This window comes from Harpia harpyja, chromosome 14 (genome assembly GCF_026419915.1).
Source record: "Harpia harpyja isolate bHarHar1 chromosome 14, bHarHar1 primary haplotype, whole genome shotgun sequence".
Taxonomy (NCBI): domain Eukaryota; kingdom Metazoa; phylum Chordata; class Aves; order Accipitriformes; family Accipitridae; genus Harpia; species Harpia harpyja.
In genome coordinates, this window is record NC_068953.1 from 40,196,391 (window position 1) to 40,220,326 (window position 23,936).

General features: G+C 49.1%; 2 protein-coding genes, 2 long non-coding RNA genes and 1 other non-coding gene across 15 annotated transcripts in view; 1 reads left to right on the plus strand and 4 right to left on the minus strand.

Moving 5' to 3' along the window:
- Positions 1-7,622, minus strand: part of LOC128150791 (uncharacterized) — a 30,384-nt gene extending 22,762 nt beyond the window's left edge. For 5 of the 10 annotated variants that reach the window (XR_008238181.1, XR_008238179.1, XR_008238178.1 and 2 more), the window contains exons 1-4: positions 5,331-5,660; positions 4,263-4,361; positions 3,842-3,921; positions 3,650-3,749 (exon numbers count right to left, since the gene is read on the minus strand). This is a non-coding gene — a long non-coding RNA (uncharacterized LOC128150791). Of the gene's footprint in view, positions 1-3,649; positions 3,750-3,841; positions 3,922-4,262; positions 4,362-5,330; positions 5,667-6,226; positions 6,447-6,880; positions 7,050-7,497 lie in introns of those variants that run through there. The other 5 variants (XR_008238184.1, XR_008238185.1, XR_008238180.1 and 2 more) reach the window with 4 other exon arrangements.
- Positions 5,171-5,255, minus strand: LOC128151568 (small nucleolar RNA SNORD45). Its single transcript, XR_008238423.1, has one exon. It is a non-coding gene; the product is annotated as a small nucleolar RNA SNORD45 (small nucleolar RNA).
- Positions 7,623-8,732: 1,110 nt separating the features above from the next.
- Positions 8,733-18,517, plus strand: LOC128151371 (uncharacterized). 2 transcript variants are annotated; one of them, XR_008238356.1, is made up of 3 exons: positions 8,733-9,307; positions 11,811-11,923; positions 18,441-18,517. It is a non-coding gene; the product is annotated as an uncharacterized LOC128151371 (long non-coding RNA). The 2 variants fall into 2 exon arrangements; XR_008238357.1 differs by having other exon boundaries at positions 18,458-18,517.
- On the minus strand, positions 11,154-17,318 carry LOC128151370 (medium-chain specific acyl-CoA dehydrogenase, mitochondrial-like). Its single transcript, XM_052808741.1, is given in 7 exon segments — positions 11,154-11,255; positions 13,930-14,040; positions 14,043-14,180; positions 14,751-14,846; positions 14,923-15,063; positions 15,959-16,067; positions 17,194-17,318. Coding segments are annotated over 7 exon segments (699 nt in total). The 5' UTR covers positions 17,226-17,318; the 3' UTR covers positions 11,154-11,183.
- Positions 18,518-19,870: 1,353 nt separating the features above from the next.
- On the minus strand, positions 19,871-22,856 carry LOC128150669 (G2/M phase-specific E3 ubiquitin-protein ligase-like). Its single transcript, XM_052807031.1, has 6 exons — positions 22,812-22,856; positions 22,229-22,318; positions 21,822-21,967; positions 21,312-21,578; positions 20,978-21,091; positions 19,871-20,825 (listed from the first exon to the last, which is right to left on the minus strand). Exons 1-6 carry the CDS (start codon positions 22,854-22,856, stop codon positions 20,651-20,653), a joined length of 837 nt encoding a protein of 278 aa, XP_052662991.1. The 3' UTR covers positions 19,871-20,650.
- Between the last annotated feature and the right edge of the window lie 1,080 nt (positions 22,857-23,936).

Genomic DNA, 23,936 nt, shown 5'->3' on the forward strand with positions numbered 1-23,936 from the left:
AATGGAAATGCCGTAGTTAACATTTACAAAGTTTGCAGCACGTCAAATGCTTCCCATCCCGCTAACAACCTCGGACGGACGAACCGCTCATGAATACCACCTGCGTTGCGCGCGTACATACAGGCGCGCGTGCGTGTATACGCCTATGCTACTGCATTGCCCTCCTCCCCTCTATTTTCTAGGCTAGAAGCATCAAGCTCAAGGTCAAATGAAGCACTGGCAAGTAGGAAGGTACCAGTTCACTTCAGATCATTGGTTACTACCTTGGCACCCAAACGACCGCTCAAACCACCACGAGTCGCAAAAACAACAAGTCTAACACTTAACAAAACTTACTGTCAAGCGCCAAAGCTGGCACAATCGGAAGCTGCACTACGAAGGGAATTCTCAGATGCACATACCTACAGATCTCTCTACAGCTGTCTCTCAGATTGCCATCTACGTTATCGTGAGGCAGTACTTCGACCCGTGGGTTTTCAGCACAGCAACAACAGTCATAAGCAAGAGGGCCTCCAGTTACCTGGGGACGCTCTGACGTAAGCCGTTCCTGACGTTTTTCACCTCCTGGAACTGGAATCCAATTGTTGGCGGCTACGTCTGGTAACCTACGCCTCTAAAACCGACGCTGCTCGTTGCAGCGTTTATCAGCCCCAGCAAGCACAGGGCAGCGCTGTGCCCGGATTCAGGACAGGCTCCTATCGAGGGAGCCACGTGGAAATACACCTACAGCCTCCTTGCACGTAAAGGAGCCACGCCGAGTTCGCTTCCCAGGCCTCGGTGATTCTAGAGCTAAACTGGCCACCTTCAGATTTACGCTCAGATAATACATGCCGACACCCACCCCAGGCCCTGGGGAACTAACAAAGCAGCTCCCGTTTGTACGTCACGGGGGACCGCAGGGCAAGAGAGAAGGGGCTGGGGAGCACCCACCCGACCCCTAACTCCCCACGCGGGACGGGACGTGACGATTGCTACCCTTCAGAAAAGCACAGCTGTGCTGAAACAAGTCGACGCTTACCCAGTCACCTCTCCTTGTCCCAAACGAAGCTCTACAGGCCACGCGTTTCTCCAAAAGAAACGTGCTCGGGGGGGGCATCAGGCTTTCTTCTCGCCTCCCGGCGCGGCGTCCCCTTCAAAAAGCACCAACAAAACGTCAGCTCAGGGGTGGCGGCGGCGGCGGCGGCTCGGGGGGGTTCCGTGCCCGGGGGCAATTCGGGCAGCTCCTCAGCACTAAGTGCCTCTCTGGACACAGACCTTTCTCCGTCCACCCTCACCGCGGGGCACGTTCCCGCCTCGCTTCCCGGCCTGGCCAAACCCTCCCCAGGGAAGGGGCGTGAAGGAAACCTCCCGACCGCCCAGGCTGAGGCGAGCCGAGGCGAACCAAAGCGCCAGCTCGCCGCTGACCGCCCCCGCCAGCGGGAGACCGAGATCCATCCCGCCGAGGGGGCCTGACGCAGAGCCCGAGGCCTCCCCGGGGGCAGGCGGGCACCCAGGGCCGCTACAGCGGGGTCCTGCCGAGCACTGCCTCCTGCCCTGCCCCGTGGCACGACGCTCCGATGCCTTCCTTCAGAACCATTTCAACTTCTCTCAAACCCTTACGCTACCTCTTCTGACACCACTATTTGAAGAACGTTCCTACTGTATTTGCAAGCTGAAACACAGTCCTCCAACTTGCTCCCGCGTTTCCATGACTGAACAGACTCACGGAATCATTGAGGGTGGAAGGCTCTTCTTGAGATCATCTACTCCGCCCCCAGGTATGGAATTCTGCAGTATTTCGGGGGTATTTTTATTTTTAACAACGAGGGAACGTGGAAGACGGTCCCTAATTATTTCAGTTTTATTTCATGATCTGAGATCAAATTAACTTTGAAGGATTACATCACGCTACCCACGTACAAGGACTTGTGATCTACGACTGCTCTGCTTGGGTACCCTTTCCAGCCAAAAGGGCACAGAGGCCACTAAAGAGTCAAGTCTGCCATGAGACACAAATACTGATTTCCCGTACAACACAACTCTTGACCATAAGCAGCCAAGTGACAGCAGGTTTTTTTGGTTGTTGTGAAGACAAAGTTACAAGGAAACAATGTCACTCCCTCCTTCGTCACTCACATGAAGATACAACAGGAGAATCCCATCAATACTACTTCCAAAACGGTCGCTTTAGTCACGTCATAGATTTGTAGCAGTCACTTATCTCACTCCGTTGCTAACCTACTCTTTTGCACTTGTGAAAACAGAAAAGTCCTAACTACATTTTCTCCAATACATCTCTATATTTCAGTCTCCTCCTGAACGTCTCAGCTGCTTTTTATGGTTGGGTGGGCTTTGCGTTTTGTTACCAGACCTCCCCAAAACCCTAGCACTGGAGCAAAACAGCGAACGTAGGAATGTAACATCAAGTACAAGCCTGAGCAGACACGGCTACGAGAGCCCCGCTAATCACCCGCTCTCAGTCCAACACAAAGGACTCCCTCCACCTACGCTGGCAACCTTCCCACAAAGTACCAAGATGGACCTGTAGCCAGAGGGATAACCGATTTCACTACTAACCTGCAAGACAGGTGCATACAAACTTCAGAAAGGGACACAAGATCAAGTATGCCTCTAGCAGGGAAAGTCAGATGCATGGCTAGAAGTAGGCTGCCTGCAAGGCAAACCAAGGGAGAGAGGTCCACTTTTAAATCGACTGGCTAAGGGCAAGACCTTCTTCTGGCGGGAAAACTGGCCACCTGATTGGCTACGTCATGACTTTTTCAAAGCCAGCAGAAAAATTCTGAAGATGGGGAAACGCTTGAGGTCCAGCAGTGCCTTCTCTTCACCTCGAACTGAGAAGTGCTCTGCCAGCTTCCCAAGCAACAGGCACTTTCCAGACCTCTCCGCGGTAGGAAGGAAAGAAGGCTGCCTAATTTGGATTACTTAATACCTGTTTGGGTTGGTTTGGTTTTGGCTCTTCCTCCCCAAATCAGAACCTCCCGACTGTCTACCCGGCTTCTCAGATCTGCCCACCTATCTGTTCATTTACTTTAACCAAGGGAGAGGCGCTTGGCAAACAAGGGAGGGACGTCAACGGGCATCGCTGATGGATTTGTGACCAGCACGCCCCGGTGCAATACAGGGGACACCTGCACCGTGGCGGATCGGGAAGCGGGAACACCCTCGCCGTCAGCTAAAACGCTGGGACACCGCCTCCGTGGCTCTTCCTCCTCCCAGGACTCAGCGAGGGACTCCTGGACTTTATTTGAAGTCGGGGTCTAGATTATGATTATTGTATCGTGCACTAATTAGTAAGCATTTGACCAGATCTGCAGAGGGTCCAGGTGACTGAGAAAGTCTAAGGAACCGAAGATTTAGCTCACAGGAAAGCTATGCTCGTCGCTAGACAATTCTGCGTAGCAATAAGCTACACCGATTGCTAAAGTCTTTCTAGAATAATAAAGCTCTGCGTGTCACTCCAACCCTGCGGCCAGCTCTCATTCTACCAAGGAGCTTTAACATCAAGAGCCTCGCTGCCCCCACAGCATCGGGTGACACAGACGTCGGAAAGAAACTTTTATAGGCAGTTATGTGGTGCTGGCTAATTTAAAGCACCTCCGCATGAAAAAAAAAAACCCAAAACCAACCAAGAAACCAAGAAAAAACTCACCTGTCCTGCATGCAATTCACAACCAAATCCTCCACCCGAGCTCACACAGGAACAAAACAAACCCTTCTGCTTTCCCCACATCCAAAGCATCCAGTTTTCCCTGCAAGGCAGAACAGCAACCAATCCACTCTATATCCTAACCAAGCTCATTACTGCAGGTGCTTCTGCAGTGCTAATGGGAAGAGTCTGTACCTGTGCAAGCGACGATACGGGTCTTACCACAAGTGCCAGGATTGCTGCAGCGCAGAGGGAGAACCTTGTAGCTCTTTCTCCTAGAGCGCAGGGGGGTAGGGAAAGAAAGAAGGATTATTTTTTTAAAAACAAAAATACATTCAGATCACCGTTGAAAATATGGAGCAACGTGCTAAAACCCCAGGTTTTACAGCGAACAAAAAAAAACCCCTCACTACAAAGTGGCCACGTACTGTCTTTCCTTTTCCATCCCACAGATAACTCCCTCAATAAGAGACAAGCGCACGTGACAACTCGAGCGATCCGTGCGTTTACCGCGCATAAAAGCAAACGATGCCTTTTCAGCTGGTGTGTATAGCCAGAGAGCCAAATAAACTCCAATGGCGTAACTTGCAAAGAGCTACGTGATCTTACACTTTACCTGTAGTGCCCTACTGGAGAACTGCAGAGCTGTGGACTCTCAGAGATACTGGGGCACAACTCTTGGCCTGCCTGGAATGTTCAGGGCTCTCTCGGATACCTGGGCAGAAGCAGAAAGCATTTTGGTTTTGGAGCAAGGCTGACTACAGTTGCAAGTTTTCTTTGGCATACTCCCACCTGGAAGCTAAACCAAAGCAGCTACACGTGCAGCTGAACGATTGCTCGGCGCAGCCACACCAACAGAGCTCTCCTACCACACGCTTTGAGTCATTACTACACCAAAGTCAACTTTTCCAGCGGAACCTAGCCACAAACTCTGAAACAACCTAATTCTGGGGTCACACCGATGCAAGTCATTTCTCCCTAAGAAATCCCCAAAACGGAAGTAATAAACCACGTCGTCATCTCTGCTACATCAGGTATCAGACTCCTTCAGTTGAGCTGTAAGTGCATTTCAGAAATAACAGGACCAACCCCAACAGAAAAGACAGAACCACAGCACGCTCCTTAAAAAGAAAATCTGAACACCTGACTCTTAACTGTGACCAAGGGAAGATGTGACACGACCTTTCAAACATTCTGGATGTGGAGGTGGGACTAAACGGTGTTTGTGAATTAAGAACAGGCATGCTCGTTAAGACAGGCTGGTTAAGCTCACCACCAAACCTCTACACCAGCATTTGCTAACACTGTTCAACTTTGGGTATGCAGAGTGGCATTCGGTTAACGTGACAGCATCTCCCAGTAACAGCCAGCATTAACCTAACAACTCCACCTCCCTCGCGCCGAAACGGAAGAAAACTCAAACCGCGCCCCCTTCTCCTTACGCTGGGTTAGAGTTTGTGACAGCAATTTGATGCCGTACTTTGGAAGAGCCCAAGGGCGCAGCCTAAGGAAACTGGAGCTTCCTGGGCCTCAGAGTAATTCTAGAGCTAAAGCGGTGATAGACATCAACTCTAGATCAGATAATACATGCCAACACTCATCACTGACCCAAGACGGCAAGCTCCTCCTGTCCTACCCAAGGGTTTCAAAACCAACACGCTTCCTTCCTAAAGCGGGACGCTACCTTATTTCCTTGTAACGCCATTCAGACATTCCTTGACATGAGGCTAGAGGTAGGTTACGCAGGCCATCAAGCCACTGTCTGGAAGCACCAGAGCCTTTTGGGTACTGTTTGGCACCACGGTTTGCGTGAGAAGGAAACTAAAACACAGAACAGACGGCGAGAAATTTCACCTGCCATGGACATAGCTACGGCCAACAAGGACGACTGAGACCAAGTCCTCCTTCTCAGGGGAAAAGCACGCACCAAATAAATAATTGCTGAACAGACCGGTACAGTTCACGTTGAACGGGAAAAAAAAACCAGCAGATTTGAGGAACACAGCACAAGAACTGACTACCACAATACTTCTTTTGTATAGTACTGAAGCCTAAAGCCACTACACGTACGTAAAAAGTGCACGTATTACGTAAACGTATGGTTCCTGTAATCATTACATCGTTATTTAAATACGTTCTCGTATACGCTAATGTCTATTTCTCTGTGTATAAATACCTATAAAACCCAAACCTTTACTCTTCCTCTGGCCATACACACCTTTCACCTCAACGTACACCAAGAAGCATCCTAAAATCCACAGGTCATTATCTACAAAATTCCAGTGAAACCTGTAGCTAAGAAATATTTCAGGACGACTGCTACAAAATGCAGCAGGAATGCAGACACCACCACCACTTAAGGGACACTAAAAGCACAACGTTCCCAAATCTGACAACTCTTTTAGGACACGAATCCTACAGTTTTGCCCCTTACGTTAGTGGTTTTGGTTTTTTTTTTTTTAATTAGGTGGTGAAACAGTTTTTGCCGTTGGTATCCAACAGCACCCGGTTCCTAAGTCAGCAGTCATCAAGATCGTCAGCTAAAGGTGGTTGTTTCGACAGCTACCCTGTTCCGTTTACCAGGATGTGCTGAGGGTCGACGGGAGACGAGGATCGTGACCTGTGCTGGCGCTTGCTCCACCACAACCGTGCTGACGCGATTTGACGAACGCCAGAATTTCGTCTGCCTTCAGGCGGTGCAGCCGTCCCACGAGAGCCACAGCTGTCCGCCCCCAGGTAACACTGCTCGTCCTCAAACACTCCGAGGCACTGCGCCCCCAAGCAGGGCATCGCTTTAGTCCTTCATCAGAGAAGCGCAGCATCAAAGCAGAGCAATGGAAATGCCGTAGTTAACATTTACAAAGTTTGCAGCACGTCAAATGCTTCCCATCCCGCTAACAACCTCGGACGGACGAACCGCTCATGAATACCACCTGCGTTGCGCGCGTACATACAGGCGCGCGTGCGTGTATACGCCTATGCTACTGCATTGCCCTCCTCCCCTCTATTTTCTAGGCTAGAAGCATCAAGCTCAAGGTCAAATGAAGCACTGGCAAGTAGGAAGGTACCAGTTCACTTCAGATCATCGGTTACTACCTTGGCACCCAAACGACCACTCAAACCACCACGAGTCGCAAAAACAACAAGTCTAACACTTAACAAAACTTACTGTCAAGCACCAAAGCTGGCACAATCGGAAGCTGCACTACGAAGGGAATTCTCAGATGCACATACCTACAGATCTCTCTACAGCTGTCTCTCAGATTGCCATCTACGTTATCGTGAGGCAGTACTTCGACCCGTGGGTTTTCAGCACAGCAACAACAGTCATAAGCAAGAGGGCCTCCAGTTACCTGGGGACGCTCTGACGTAAGCCGTTCCTGACGTTTTTCACCTCCTGGAACTGGAATCCAATTGTTGGCGGCTACGTCTGGTAACCTACGCCTCTAAAACCGACGCTGCTCGTTGCAGCGTTTATCAGCCCCAGCAAGCACAGGGCAGCGCTGTGCCCGGATTCAGGACAGGCTCCTATCGAGGGAGCCACGTGGAAATACACCTACAGCCTCCTTGCACGTAAAGGAGCCACGCCGAGTTCGCTTCCCAGGCCTCGGTGATTCTAGAGCTAAACTGGCCACCTTCAGATTTACGCTCAGATAATACATGCCGACACCCACCCCAGGCCCTGGGGAACTAACAAAGCAGCTCCCGTTTGTACGTCACGGGGGACCGCAGGGCAAGAGAGAAGGGGCTGGGGAGCACCCACCCGACCCCTAACTCCCCACGCGGGACGGGACGTGGCGATTGCTACCCTTCAGAAAAGCACAGCTGTGCTGAAACAAGTCGACGCTTACCCAGTCACCTCTCCTTGTCCCAAACGAAGCTCTACAGGCCACGCGTTTCTCCAAAAGAAACGTGCTCGGGGGGGGCATCAGGCTTTCTTCTCGCCTCCCGGCGCGGCGTCCCCTTCAAAAAGCACCAACAAAACGTCAGCTCAGGGGTGGCGGCGGCGGCGGCGGCTCGGGGGGGTTCCGTGCCCGGGGGCAATTCGGGCAGCTCCTCAGCACTAAGTGCCTCTCTGGACACAGACCTTTCTCCGTCCACCCTCACCGCGGGGCACGTTCCCGCCTCGCTTCCCGGCCTGGCCAAACCCTCCCCAGGGAAGGGGCGTGAAGGAAACCTCCCGACCGCCCAGGCTGAGGCGAGCCGAGGCGAACCGAAGCGCCAGCTCGCCGCTGACCGCCCCCGCCAGCGGGAGACCGAGATCCATCCCGCCGAGGGGTCCGGGGTCCCCCTTGGACGCCTCCCTGGGGCCCCCGCCGCCAGGCCCGGTGCGTCCCGGCCCGGCCCGGCGCGGCGCGGGCGGTGGGGGGGGGGGCGGGCTTAGCCTCACTGCCGGCTCCACCGCACCGCTGGGACGAGTGATCGCGACCGAAGCCCCCACGCCACCCTAGGGCTTCAGACGCCTGCGGCCCAGGCCGGGCCGGGCCGGGCCGGGCCGTACCCGCGCCACGCGGCAGCAGCACCCGCTTCCGCCGCCACCCGCGCCGCTGAGAGCGAGTCGCCGCGGGGCGGGGCGAGACGGAGCTCCGGCAGGGCCCCGTAGTGCTGCCCGTGTCGTTCGCCGGACCCGCGCTTGCGGACTGAGGCGGCGCCGCGGCCGGGCAGGACCCGGCGCTCAGGCGGGACGTCCTGCGTCTCGGCGCGGCAGGACTTCTCCCGGGAGCGGCGTCTGGAGAAGGAGCTCCCGGAGTTCGGCCCCGGAGGGGGCGGCTGCGACTGCTCTTCCCTTCGGAAATAAACCTCTTTTCTCCCGGAGTGCGAGCGGCCGCTGTGGCCGCGCTGTTCGCTACAGACGTTGCACCCTGGCAGACGCGATCCGTGCCGGGCGGGAACGAGCACGGACAGTGCTGACCTGGCGTAGAGCAGTTGAACAAAAGGTCTCTTGTTTTGGGAGGGGCGCGGGGTTCTGGGGGGGGCTTTGAGGGGTGATGGGGGTGCGCTGGTTTTTTTTTGGGGGGGGGGGGGTTAAACGCTTTTTTATACGCTTGTCCCGCAGTCTAGCGTGGGTCTGCCGGCGGGTAAATAAGATGTCGGTTTACAGCCGCGAGGCGCTTCGTTAAGCAGCAACCCAAACTTCGCAGCTGGTGACAGGGTTTCTGCGTCGGGCGGTGGGTGACAGGGGCCGCGGGGAAGCCAGGGCGACTCGCTGAGCAGCTGCAAATGAATTCACGAAGGGCTCGGGCGGGCAGGGGCCTCTGGGGGCCACCTAGTCCACCCTCCCCGGTCAGGCAGAGCCATTTGCCCTGGCCCACGTCCAGTTGGTTTTGGAGTATCTCCGAGGATGGAGACTCCACAACCTGTTGGGGCCACTCGCTGTGCCAGCGTTTGACCCGCCCTTACGGGACAAGACAGATGGTTGTTTCTGTTCCAGTGGGGTGTCCTGTCTTTTAATTTGTGCACCTTGCCTCTCACCCTGTTAATGGGCGCCACCGAGGAGTGCCTGGCTGCCTCCGCTTCCATCCCATGAGGTGTTCGTGCACGTAGATGAGGTCCATCTGAGCCTTCTCTTCTCCAGGCTAAACAGCCCCCGTTCTCTTGGCCTTTCTTCAGACTCCAGGCCCTCCCTCGTCGTCACGGTGGCCCATCCCCGGACTCTCTCTGGTATGTCCATGCCTCTCTCGTACTGGGGATCCCAGCACTGGACACAGCACTCCAGGTGCGGGCTCGCCAGCGCTGAGCGATTTCCCCAAGAAAGCTGGGAAAGGTGCCTTCTGCCAGCGCTGAAAAAAGGGCCTGTCCAGGGTAAAAAAACACCTCACACAAATTCCTCCTTCTTGGGAAACGTAGTTACGTATGTATACTGATGGAAAGCAATAATAGGTTTAAATGTACTGGATTTGGAATGAATGCGATGCTGTAAGTCATTCTTGAGGAAAAGCTACACGCTTTCACTTGAATCATCCTAATGGAACATTTACTTGCTTAAGAAGCGTAGTAGTGAAAGGGGCCACGCTCTCTGAAGCTGATACTCCATTACTGCTGGGTAGTATCTAAATCCTTAAACCTGACAGACGTGCAGACAGCAGCAACGCAGGCCTTGATATTGCTGAGCTGGAAGGGCTGTTCATCTGCTGGGGGCTGTAACGTAGTGAGAACCGCAGTAGAGCCATAACATCCTTCAGACACTGGACAACTTACCTGAAATACAATTTAAATGATGTGACGAGCAAAGGGAATAAAAGCAACCGCACCTCTCTGCTTATACGTTGTTTTTTAATCAGAATGCAGCAATGACTGTCAGAAATAACATTTTGATAATCTAATATGACAGTGAAAAACCATTATGTTGTGAGGTTCTCATTTCTGCCCTTTACTGTGTTTGGGCGTTTGGGATAATAGCCAAAAGAACTGAAAATAAGGCAGTTTCCTACAGGTTCTTTCACATGGGATCAGTTAAAATGAAAACATATTTAAAATCGAACAATCATAGTTCTTTTTTCCCCACTATGATAAAACCATGTACCTGTATTTCTCAAAAGCTGTACTTAATGTTCGTCCGTAAAGAAGTCTTGCTTAAGGCACCAGAAAACAAGTCTTTTCTTCATAAATGTTACAGGTTTCCGTGAGGCACAGAGATAAACGCACTGAATGGCAATATCTGTCTTTGCTAGGTTCAGGTGAATAAGATAGTTAAGTCACTGAACAGAAGCCCTTTGAAAACGAAAACTAGTTTTTGTTCATGCTGACTCATGAAGGCATGTAAAATATAGATAAAGTGCAAGTAGTAATCAAGCCACCGTTTGAGAAAACTAACACCAAACTGTCTTTTAATTGATGAGAATGTATGTTTTTGAAAGGTCCAGAAGCCAGTATGTATTCACTTTCAATTTTTTTAAAAGAGGCAAGTTTCTAAAGGCCACAAAACCACACTGTTGGCGTATTTATTTTAGCAAGTGGTGACCTAGAGACCATGTGCTGCAACATGGTATTCCTGAGGAAGCAGAATAGCTTTTTTAAATTTCCCTGGGATTTACTGATTTGATATCCACCCAAACCCTAGTGATGAAACAGTGGGAGCAAATCTGTATTGTTAACAAACAACACAGAAACACCAAAAATCCAATTCCTTGTTACATGCTGAATGCCTTCACAGACCCGACTTCCCCCCCGCCCCCCCCCCCAAAAAAAGAAGTTAAAAAATCAGAATTTTGGTCACTTTTTTGATCATACAAATTTTACAGGGAAGGTTTTTACCTCTTCTCCCGCCAAAAGCCAATGATATGAGTGAAAGAGAGAGAGTGGGGAAAGACAACAATCAATCGCTTTGGAATTCAGGAATGTTTAGAAAACGCCAACTTTGTTAGAAGGAATGGATGGGGAGTACAGAACTAGTGCTTAATCGTGTACAAAATAAAAAGATTTTGAAGGAAAAGGGGTTTTTCCACACCTTTCTAATTGTATTGAGAAATGCACTAAAATCCTCTTCCACAAGAACACAGAACACTGCAGCAGTGCCAGACGTGCTTGATGCATTTCTTTAAGCCTTATATTTGCCAACGTGTTCGCGAGCTATGATCATCCTTTGAATCTGAGCAGTTCCCTCATAAATCTGAAAAAAAAACCCCTGCAATAATGTTAGCTGATCATTTTTTAAACTATTTTAAGAGATCTCTCTGTGCTTGTAAACCTTCATAGCACTAATCCAGTGTGGATTAGGATGTGCAGAAAGACAGAGAAAACTGAAAAAATTTGAGTGTGACTTGATGAACTACAGTGGGCTAAATGCGATAAACCACATACAAGATACTGAGAGACAGTCTTGTTCTCTCAGATGCTCTCATCAAACTTCAGTAAGGTTCTCATGAAATTGACAGACGTAGTGGGTCCAGAAGGATGGGGAAAATGTCTTACCTGGGGAAGAAAATACAAAATTTAGGTTTTACAAAGTAGGTTTTGAAACAGTGGGTGCAGGGGAGGAGGTGACCTGTGCTGAAAGTGTTGTATTTTCTTTGACTAGCCTTTCAAGGCCATAGCAAATGTTCGCTTTCATCCATTTATTCCCACTGCTTCTTCTTAAATAGCACTCTCTTCAACACAGTATTTCTTTTTTTCTTTCTTCCTTCCTTTTTTTTTTTAAACCACGTATTCTTGCATTTTCCTCTAGAAACATTCTGTGTTGTCCCTCTGTTCTGCTTGGCTTGCTGGCAGCAAAGTTGGAGTTACACAACAAAAGACGTGTATGGGTCTAACGCAGAAAGAAGGCCATGTACTCCACAGGTACAGTGCAATGTGATTCAAGGGCAACATAGTTTAGGGGTTTAAGTGTTTCAGCTCCCAGTTCTGCCAAAACTTGCTTTGGCAAATTGCTCCAAGGCATGCAAATTTACTTTCTCTGTCGTCATAAAATGGGGGTAATCTTCCCAAGAACCTTACAAAGCTTTTCAAAAATAAAGACGCTATAACCTGTGGTCACTCTGGTGTTTTGGTTCAGAGGAAATGGTTCATTCTCAGAGTGAATTCTCTGAGTGCTGCTGCTTACCCCATGTCTAAATTACTTGCTGATGAAGAGAGCCATGAAACCCAAGTGTAAAGACATCAAAACCCAGAGCCTTCTTAAGTAACCACGAGAAAGGTTTTGGTTTACAAGTCAATGGGAGTAGTGTCAAGCATCATTGACAATTAAAGAAGGGAAGTTTTCCAAATCCGAGAAACTAAATTAGGTTTTCTATCGTAGTAGCCTAGATTTGTAGCTAGGCAGAAACCCAGAGCAAAGCATGAACGTGTAAGAATGTTACCAGTAAACACAGGAGCAGAATTGTGTCATACTGAGAAATATCAAAGATACGGAAGAAAAGAACAGGTGGAAAAGAAAGTTTCTGTACGTGAAACAAATGGCCAAAAGCGTATACCGTCTGGAATTGGGCAGTAATATAGGGACGCGTAACCAAGAGACATTGGATGAAATAATTGTAAAGACAAAAGCCTTTCCTGTGTTCTTTTGGGGATGAAGGGGAGCAGAAGAAACGCCCAAAATCTAATAATAAATGTGATTAATTTGAACAATTTAAAAAAAAAAGTCTACCTAGCCATGCATTCATGATGGATCAGTGCAGTGGAAAATCTAAATAACTGGGATCCTGTAAAATCAGTGTCAACTTTCAAATAAACTTCTAAGCCTCCCACCCTTTTTCTCTAGAAAAGCATGGCACCTGACAGGAAAAAAGCCCAACCATAACAAAGTTCAATTACTCATTCATTTCCTCACTTGCAGGAGTGCAACTAGGACTAAGAACCTTTAGATTCCAGAGCAGTAATTTTCTATCCTTAGATAGAGAAAAAATTCTTGGCTAGTGAGAATAGTTTTAATTTTAAAGTCAGCTGTAAGAGAAATTTCAACTACCTAGAATCTTAACAGCTGTTCTAACTAACATTACAAATCATTGTCCCCATGCATTTCTTAATATGTATTTTGGTATGTTTTATCTAGTCATTATTAATGTCAGAAAGAGGTGAAAAGACAAAGATTACTGGTTTTGCTAAACGTAATTAAACGATTCTTGCTGAATAAAGAAAGAACTGTCCCATAGTACATGCTAAGAGAAGAATTATGACATGGAATAATTTCTTGGTCGTAATACTGCAGAAAAAGATCTGGGTGACTATGGGCTAAACATGAGTAAATATGAGCATGTTTTGTTCTTGGAGGAGGGGGGGACAGAAACAAACTAATCACTCCAGGCTGTGCCACGCTTCTGTTAATACAACATATGCAAGGTAATTAATCCCCAATACTCAGTGCTGGTGGTACCTCAGCTGAAGTAATCTGCCCAGCTTAGGATACCAAAGTTCCAGACAGAAGGTTTAGAGCACAGCAAGAAGTGAAGAACAGCATCATACATAAACCATCTATCTCTACCTGCAGAATACCAAAGCAAGCATTGGTATTTTGATCACTGTTTTCTACAGTGCTTTTTTCTAAGAGTTCCAAAGCTTCAAAATGAAGAGTCCAAGAATTTCAAAGAGTTACCACATCAAAAAAGCAAAACCACACCACTAAGTTTCTTTCTCTTGTGTAGGTTAAGTTGTTGATCTAATGCAAAGAGTTTTGTATGCAAGAATTTGCCTGATTTGAATGCCCTTTCTTTAAATGGAAGGATTATTGCTCTCATCCTCCCAATTTTTTTTAGTATGTGTACATCACGATTTCAGATAAGTAGCCATTAAGTTTATTTGATAGAAAACATTTGCATGACTGTAAAGGTCACATTCTCTCTTTTACTCACCTGGTAGATTTTAGCATCTCTCATGAGTTTTTCTACAGGATATTCAGTATTAAATCCATTTCCTCCAAAAATCTGCACTGCGTCTGTAGCTACTTGGTTTGCAACATCACCTGTGAGAATGCCTTTGCAATGGAAGCGTAGTAGGTACTCCTGCGACCAGCATCGACTTCCCATGCAGCTCTTTGGTAAGCCATCCTAGCCAGTTCCACTTTCATTGCCATTTCAGCAGGCATGAAAGACACCGCTTGGTGCTACGAATGATGAAATAAGCCAAGTTAACATTGCCGGCTTAAAATTCTATGACATCCAAGAAGAATATAGTCGTCTTAATTTCTTAATTTGCAAATCCAACACACTCAGGAAATTGTACTTGAGGAATTCTACAGAATTTGGATCAGGTTCTCAACTGTAAGTTGAATTAGACTTTCAAGTTTTTAATTCTAAAATCCACTTAGGCACAGGGATTACGTATTGAATTATGAAGTTGTGCTTTACTTTTCATGAGATCTGTACTTAGCTTGCTGTTTATTTGTATTTCTTAAAACCTGCTAAGCGGTGTGATTGGCAATGGTTTCTATTCATATTAATACTGTGAGTCTTGTTTCATGTACCTCACAGAGGTTTTTTCCTTCCCTGAAAATCCCTGTTCATTAGAGTTGAAGAACTTAAGTCTGTACCTGAGTTTCAGGGGTTTGGGTGGTTTTTTCCTTCCCTGAAAATCCCTGTTCATTAGAGTTGAAGAACTTAAGTCTGTACCTGAGTTTCAGGGGTTTGGGTGGAGTTTTCTTTTTGATATATTTATTTTTATATATTTAACTTACTTCACCAATTCGTTTCCCAAAGGTTTTCCTCTCGAAAGCATATTTAGTAGCTTCATCGAGTGCTCTTTTTGCTAACCCAACAGCACCAGCTGCTACCTGAATTAAATATAGCACAGAATGAATATCAGAAATGCCTATTGTATTTTTTAAGTAAGTTATTTCTGATACTTACGGGTGGTCTGGTCTTATCAGAAGCTCCCATTGTGATTTTAAAGCCAGCTCCCTCAGCTATTAATACATTTTCTTTTGGAACTCGTACATCTTCAAAGACAATACCTCTGGTATCAGAGCAGCGCTGACCCATATTTATTTCCTGAAAAGGGATGTTTACAGAGATGCAACTAAATTGGATTCTTCCAAGGTACAACACATTTTCATTCTTTAGTTTACTCAAAGCATAAAATAAGCCTTTTTTTTCCCCCAAACACTTCATTTTTATCTAAAAATCACCATATCTACAACAAATGACAGTTTTGCATTTACAGACCAGCATGCCCTTAATTTGTCACAGCTGGGCAGTTTACTTTCTCTGTATGTGAGATCAATTCTGTAGCTGTAATCACTCGTCTTTTTCTAGTTCATCTATATCCTTTGAGATGGGAGGGGGAAAAGTAAAGAACCTAACATGCAGGGAATAGTAGAATACAGCTGTACTACAAACAAACAAATAAATAAATAAATGAGATTTTCAAGTTTTCGGATTCCTTTCCTAATGTTCAATGTCTAGTTTTGCCTGCTACTGAAACCAGTACTTTCTTTAGTTCTTTCTTTGTTTTCTTTCTTCCCTCCCCACCCCCCGCCAAAAGAGAACTAGCACCAGTGTCTCCGAGGCCTGTTCCTTGAGCAGGAGGAGCTAAAATTAAAGCACACTGTGTGTTTATGGTTAAAGTTTTCCACCTTGCTTCTTACACTTTCAAGGCATGCTAGTTCATATTAATTGGCACTTGTTGATTGAATGGTTCTCAAACATGCTTTTGCAGCTGTGCAAAGTGCCCTTACTTTAGACCATTCTGCATAGTTCCTTATCTGAATGAATAAAAATATAGTTATTAAGTGTGTCTTATGAATAACTTCTGTATACTGTGAAATTGAAAAGATCATTGAAAAAGTTCAGTTGCTTCACAGCCTTTTTTCTTTAATGGCTTGCATTATTGGTTTAGCAGCGAATAATAATTCCTGGCTTGTCAAATAAGAGGTGTACTCTTCACCTTTCTTCCAATTTGGATTCCAGGGCTGTTTGCTTCCACAATGAATCCAGTAAAGGCTTTGCTTGCAGGAGCTTTTGGATCTGGATTGGTACAAGCTAGCAAAAAATACCTAGAACATGTTAAATTTTTTATGTGTGTTTGTACCATATAATAAATCTATCAATAAGTTAACAACCCTTTTTCCTTGGGCCTTCCAAAAATAAACTGAGAGGGAGCAAGAGAGAGGAAGCTTCAGTGCATCTCTTACTGCAAAAGTCAAGATGTAACTAAATTCCTTCCCATCAACATGCAAAGGTTCTCCTCCTTTTCCATGTATTCTAAGTCTTTTAATATTACCATCAGCTTCACAAAGAGTACAAAAGAAACCTATTCACAGCATATATGCAGAAATCAGTACTTAGGAAATAGAGTATTGAATGCAAAATGTTAAGTTATCCCCTGATTTCAAAGATCTTAACTTTGTTCTTCCAAGTGTAAGTTCTAAGTAAGTTTTTTTCTGTTAGAAATTAAACAGTTGTAAATCACATTTATGCTGTTCAGCAATATCAATAGATAACAGGTAGATTCTCTTTGATGGTTCTGCCTTGAACAAGGAAACAAATAACAAGAAAAGTCAGCTTTATACGTGAATGTAGAAAGTTTTTCGTATTGAATTATAAAGAATTTATGTGTTGGGGGTGAGCATGATCTTATTATGTGAGACATGATGAAAGAGGTCTATATTGTAAAGCACCTTCATCGACACCACAGCAAAATCTGGATTCTTTGACACCTGGAAAATGTTTTCCCTTAAGAAAATAAAATGTAACACCACAGTCCTAGACTTTTTCTATCTTCACCAAAAGTGAGAGGTGTTTCTAGCAGCATCAGAAGCAACTGATCTCAGTCACCACACCCACAAAGCAAGGTCCATTGTAACATGAGCCTGACGAGTACTTTGCAAGTTAACTCTTACTGTTGCTGCCCTTCCCGGAAGAGAAAGGGGAATTAATTTTGTTTGATAGCAGCAAAAATGGAGAGGCATTCTTCAATGGAGCTGTCATGTCACCGCTCGGTTTCCTTCTCAGGCATTGCGCAGCACTGAGACTGCTTCCTGTAGTGTGGTGAAACATAGAGAATGTTCAGATTGGCAACAGATCTTTAAAGAAACACTAGTGTCTAACTTGGAGACACACACGCAGGTCAGTATAAAACAGAATAACAGAAAATGTAATGCGAGTCAAAAGTCAACACACCAGTTTGCTTTCCCACCGTTTGTGATCCACATCTTCTGGCCATTAATAACATACTCATCTCCTTTCTTCTCAGCCTTTGTTTTTATACCAGCCACATCAGAGCCTGCTCCAGGCTCTGTTACACACTAAGCCTAAAAGAAAAGAAAATGCAAAATCTCGAGGAACAGAAGTTCTGTCTTTAAGCAACCGCAAATTATTGCAGAATTATGTCCACCAAACTGATCCGTAATAAAAGTTTTAAGTGAACTGCATGGAAAACCCCAAAATACTACATCAAAAAACCCGCAACAACTGTCTGAGCAAGAATCCAAATGTGTATGGGTTAATTTTCCTTATAAATCCACAATAATACTTAAAATTGTCTTTTAACGCTCAACAGAACCATTCTGGAACGCTAATAAGTCATCACTTCCTTATGCTTCACAAACTTTGATATGAAAGCTGAGGACCTCTGAAAATAAGAGCAGAGAGTAACATTTTATGGTGCCCTGTCTTCAGCTGGGATAGGGTTAATTTTCTTTCTGGTAGCTGGTAGAGTGTTATGTTTTGGATTTAGCATGAGAATAATGTTATCATTTCACGTACCTGCGCATATACCACTGCAGATGCCATTGCAGGTGCAAATACGATTGCAGACAGCATTGCAGGTGAACGTACGATTGCAGACGGAGATCCCAGTGGAGATGCTGATGCCACTGCAGATACCCTTGGAGAAGCCATTGCAGGTGCAGGTAGATAGGCAGACACTGTTGCTGCAGAAGTTATCATTGCAGAGGCTGCTGATGGTGCAGGTGGCACTGCTGATGCCATAGCAGGTGCAGGTAGCACTGCTGATGCCATAGCAGATGCAGATACCATTGCAGATGTAGATGCCATTTCAGACAGAGATACCATTGCAAATGGCATTGCGGATTCGAGTAGTGTTGCAAAAACCGTTGCATAGACCATTGCAGAGGCACATACCTTTCCTTATAATGTCACAGATGCAGACACCAAAGCCCATACTGATAGCATGTTTCCATACATTCTGTATGGTATGTCTAAATATTTTGATGGTTTTAATGTTTCGTACCGCTCGTGGAAACTGGTTTAGCTGCTAGGTGACTGTAAAAGTGAGATTTGGTAAATAATTATCAGAATTCTTATACTAACACTATGGCTGAAACAATAGACAAAAGTATAGCCAAGCAATCAACTAGTAGAGGTAGTTACTGATAAGTTTTGCAGTTCCTTGCTCTTATGACTAGATGTTCCTGTACACTAGATGAGAACAATGTTGAAACTGACCACATGTGACTGAAACTGCGTTAAGCTTCAAGGTCAAGAATAAAGACTTCAAGGACAGCCAACAAGAACTTCAAATGGGTCGGTGGTCGTAAAAGCAGCCCTTCGACTCAAATGGAGCCTTCATTGCGCATGATCGGATGTAGGCGGTACTATGATAATCAGTTATAATCATTTTTATGTATATGTATACTAATCTGAATAATATGCAATTAGTTATTCTATATAACCTGTTTGTGCTAAAGCTGTGGTATGCACGCCAGGTGGAACTATCCTCCGTGCATCCCCCACTGCAGTAAAGAATGCCTGCTTTCTAAAACTCCAAAACGAGTCTTGGAGAGTTTCTTCGACCGGCTTTTCGGTATCAATAGCATTGCAGATGCAGACACCCTTCTAGATGCAGATAGGACTGCAGCTGCCATTCTGCAGAGACCATTGCTAATGCAAAGGCAGGTGCAGGTGCAATAGGAGATGCAGAGGCCACTGCAGACACTCGTAGCATTACGAATGCCTTTGCATTCTGATCCTGTGGCAGTTGTCGGTAGCATTAGACGTACGGACCGATGCAGATACAAGTACCAGCACCGATGCCATTACCAATACTACTACAGACCCCGATACCGGTACGGATAGAGACAGCAACAGCGTTGCAGAGCGTCACACACATGCTGAGACCCATAATGGTACAGATACCGTTAGAGATATCGTTGCAGGTAGAGGTAGAATTACTCATACACACACACAAACAAAATACACATATGTCCTGGTTTCAGAGCTGAGATAGAACTAATTTGCTTTCTAGTAGCTGGTACGGTGCTATGTTTTGAGTTCAGTACGTGAAGAATGTTGATAACACACTGATGTCTTCACTTGTTGCTAAGTAGTGTTTAGTCTAAAGTCAAGGATTTTTCAGCTTCTCGTGCCCAGCGAGCAAGAAGGCTGGAGGGGCACAAGAAGTTGGGAGGGGACACAGCCAGGGCAGCTGACCCAAACTGGCCAAAGGGTATTCCATACCACGTGGCGTCATGCCCAATATATAAACTGGGGGGAGCTGGCCTGGGGGGATCGCTGCTCGGGAACTAACTGGGCACCGGTCGGCAGGTGGTGAGCGATTGCATTGTGCATCACTTGTTTTGTATATTCCAATCCTTTTATTAGTATTGTCATGTTACTACTGTTGTTGTTATCATTATTAGTTTCTTCCTTTCTGTTCGACTAAACTGTTCTTATCTCAACCCACAATCTTTACCGTTTTTTCCCCGATTCTCTCCCCCATCGCACTGGGTGTGGGGGGAGCGAGTGAGCGGCTGCGTGGTGCTTAGTTACCGGCTGGGGTTAAACCACGACAACAAAACAAACCTTGCAAAAAGCATTGCAAGTCCACGTGCAGCTACAGATACGGTTACAGGTACCATTAGAGACACAGAGAGTGGTACAATCACAAGTCCCTTTCTGCGTTGGATGAGATGAGCAGCCAGCTTTATTGTGCTGGGGGATAGGGGCCAGCACTTGGGGCTGGCGCATGCCCGGTCAGCGGCGTCTTCCAGGCCGGCTGTAAGGTTTTTGCGCCCGCCGTTGTAACCGTGAGCGGTATCGGATCCGGTCTGGCCCAGGGTGGCTGGAGCAGCTGCTTCTCGCGGGCACTGGGGAGCCTCGGAACAGGCCCAGTGCCATCTGTCTGTCAGTGCTGGGGCTGCTGCCTCCCAGCGCTGGGGACCTGCAGGATGGTCCCAATGCCAGCTGGCTGGCAGTGCCGAAGGCACTGCTTTCAGCACTCGGGGCTGGCACACGGCTGGTCCTGCGGTGATTTCCAGGCTGGCTGTAAGGTTTTTGCGCCTGCCGTTGTAACCGTGAGCGGTATCGGATCCGGTCTGGCCCAGGGTGGCTGGAGCAACTGCTACTTTCAGGCACCGGGGAGCTGCAGGATGGCCCCAGTGGCGCCTGTTTGATGGTGCTGGGCCTGCTGCTCTCATAGCCCAGGGAGCTGTGGGACAGCCCCGATGCCGCCTGGCTGGTGGTGCTGGGGCTGGCAAGCTCTGAGTTGTCACGGGAGGCTGCGAGGGGAGGCAGGAAAGTCAGCGGCACGGCCACCCAGCCCTGGGGAAGGAGAGGCCATCGTGGTGCCCACAGCCTTCCTGGAGCCAAAGCCCACCCTAAGCCCCTGCTCCCAGGCCTAGCTGGGACACTGGCCACAGCAGCACAGGGGCACCCGGGTGCTTTGCCTCTTACCAGCGCCCAGGCCAGCACAGCAGTTGCACTCCCAGGTGGTTGCGCCGTTGCTCAAGCAGAGGCAGCGTCGGTGGGTGCCTTTGGCAGCACAGGAGCTGCACAGGAGCCCTTGCCAGGGCCTGGGGAAGCAAAGGGGTTGCTGGTTGTGAGGACAAAGTGACGCAAGCAAGGAATGGCCCGGCAGAGCCCTTGTTCTTAGTCCTTCCTCCCCGAGCCCGTGTGGAGACAGAGAGCCCGTGCAGAGCCCTAGCTGGCTGCTTTGGCAACCTACCCCTCTTCCTCTGCCTGCTCGCTGCCTCCCGGACAAAGGCGCTTGCTGGCGTTGCAGCGTCTGTGCCTCTGATAGACTGGTCCGCATGCCTGGTCACTCTCCCATGATGGTTGTCTGCTGGAGAAGGAAGGGAAAAGTGTTGAGCCCCTGCTGGCCCCAGCATCGGGCAGGTCCAGGCTGTCCCTGCTCCTCTGCCCCCACCCTGTTTCCAGCTCCTCCGTGAAGCTGAGGACAAGAGCCAGGGGACAGCAGGACAGGCCTGCTGGGGCCGTCCCTGGCCTGGCACTGCGCGCTTGTGCTCGATGTTTCGTGAGTTGGGAAGAGGAAGAACCACCTCTTGGAGATTCGAATCCCCATGGCGAGCATTTCCATCACAAACTGATCTTGGTTTCGGCAACGCAGGCAGCAGAGGCGGACGCCAGCGTGGATAGCCTGTTTCTGGATGCAGCTCCGGTGGAACCAGGCGTGTCGGCATGCTGGGCACACCATGGTGTGGTAGGACTTATTGTCCTCCACGGGGTCCAGGCAGATGATGCAGGTGCTGTTCTGCCCTGGCTTAGCCTTCACGGCCTGCTCTGGGCGGTGCTCCCAGCAGAAGGACCTGGGGGGAAGATGGAAGGGATGGGCGAGGTGAGGTGAGAAGTGCTGAGTCCTTCCCCCGCGATGGGGAGGAGGGCAGAGGAGCTGTGAAGGAGCCCCAGAGCCTGTCTGGGCTCTGGCGCTGGCTGTGGCCGTGGCAGGCTGCTGGGAAGTGTCCCTGTGGGTTCCTCACTTGTGTGTCCACTGCTGACGGGAGAGGGCTTGAGGACAAGGCGGCTCCTGCGTGAGGGCTGGCAGCCCTTACCTGTACAGCCCGAAGAACTGGGTGACACATTCGCCCCGTGAGGCGCAGGGGAGATGGAAGCTGCGGTCACACCCCTTCTCCCCGCAGGTGATGGCGGCGCCCATCTCGCCGCAAATGAAGCATCGCTGGAAAGAGCACAGCAGCCTCTCTCAGGGGCAAGCTCAGGGCCTGCATGGCCGACCCCTTGCCTCCAGGCAGGGCGCAGGCTGTGGGCACTGCTGGCTCACAGCCCGCAGACCTGCCTGGTGCACGAGGCTTGTGCCTGTGCCAGAGCCTCTGTGGAGCTGCTGGGAGCAGGCGTTTGTCCCAGAGCTGGTGGAGGGGCTTGGATTTCTTCCGGGAGGTCCAGGAGGAGCTCCCGCAAGCGTCTCCTGGTGCAAACCTCCCTGCTCCTGCCAGGTCCTCACCTGCTGGCTTGCCACCTGGATTGCACGTCTGGTGTCCTCAGCGAGAAAGCCGTTCCCACTCTCTCGTGGAAAAAGCCCGCTGGCAAGAAACTGCAGAGCAGAGAAGGCCGGGAGCCCATTAGGTCAGCAAGGAAGGGACCATCCCTGGCAGAAAGCTGGAGGGAGAACTCACCAGGCAGTATGTGTGGGCACAGAGCCCTTTCCTTGCTCTTTTGCACCCACAGGTAGCCGGATCAGCCTCTGCCCGGCGACACAGCATGCATGCTGGAGGGGAGAGAACAAATGCTGCTGGGAGCGGGCACCTCTGCGGGGCTGGGGAAGCGTCCCTGTGGGATTGCCCCCAAGGCCCTGCTCTGTCCCTGCTGAGCTGGCTGAAGGGCAGGGCTGGGGCCTTTGGAGAAGAAGGGGGCATGGCAGGCACAGGTGCCCACAGCCCAGCCTGGGCTCCGCTTGCTGAGGGGAGGAGGGACCCTGCCCCAGGGCGGCTGGGGAGCTCCCGCCTTCCTCTCGCCCTGCTCTTGGCCGCAGGCAGACTGCCCCGACGACCCCTCTGTCAGCCATGGGGAGCCGTGGGGAGGGATACTTTGCTCTCACCTTGCCCCCTCGAGTCGGGTTCCTGCCGCTTCATGGCGAACCTGGTGCACAGCGACGGTGAGCGCTTGGAGAGCCTCCGCCTCAGCAGCGCTGGGGTTTCTCCTCCGGACGCTCCTCTGCCAAGCCTGAGGGAGCAGTGGGACGCAGCGAGCTTGCCACACAGGCCCCAGAGCCCCGAGGTGCGAGGCTCCCCTCCTCCCTCGCCAGCCCCGGGCAAGCCCCTTCCTCCTCTGCCCTCTCCTCACCTCGCCAGGTCGCACCAATGCACGGCCGGAGCCCAGCGGCCTGTCATCCACGCCTCGGCGATGGGTCACGGTGGCCGCTGTGACGTCACCACCGCCCGTCTGCGCGTGCCCCCAGCGTGGGCAGGGGTGTCCTCGGCTACCTGCCACCCCTGTGACACGGCCACCGCCTCACAGGGGTGGCTCTGATATGCCGGGGCTGAGCCCTTGGCGCACGAGTTGGGGGGGGCGGCTGCTCTTGCACCCGTCTGGGGCTGCGGTGCTGGCACCGGTTGCACCGGCACCGACTCCGGCTTTGCACGTGCGATCTTATAATGCCATGCTGACGGCGTGGCCTGTTTTAAACCTGCGTTTGTACTTGCCTGTCTTTGCTTTTCTACGTCAGCGTCTTATGTGAGTGCTGCAGAGGTGGCGTGACGAAAAATGGGGGGCCAGGAGAGAAGATGCTTAGATGCCAAGTGGTGGACTTGGAAGAGCGACCTTGGGGTGTTGAATGATGCAGAAGAAGTAACTGACTCTTCTGTTTGCCTGTTTTGTGTAAAAGTCGTGTATTTCACACAGGAGAGGGATTTAGTTGTAATGTTAACGTAGCTGAACTAACTGCTTCCGAAGAGTAGCGCAATTTACAAGAACATTTACTTTTGTTCTCGAGAACTATGACTTGGCATCTTACCAGTATGGTCATGCTACAGAATTCCTCTGAGGGTGGAGGAAATACCTTCTTCAGAAGACGTGAGACAACAGTGAGATGCTGAAATACATGTCTTCTGCTACGCTCTCTGAACGGCCTTACGGTTTTTGCAGGGATGCCGTTGAAAAACAGCTATTTCTGGGCCTGCCTTTTCACCTCCGACCTTATGAAGAGCTTGCCC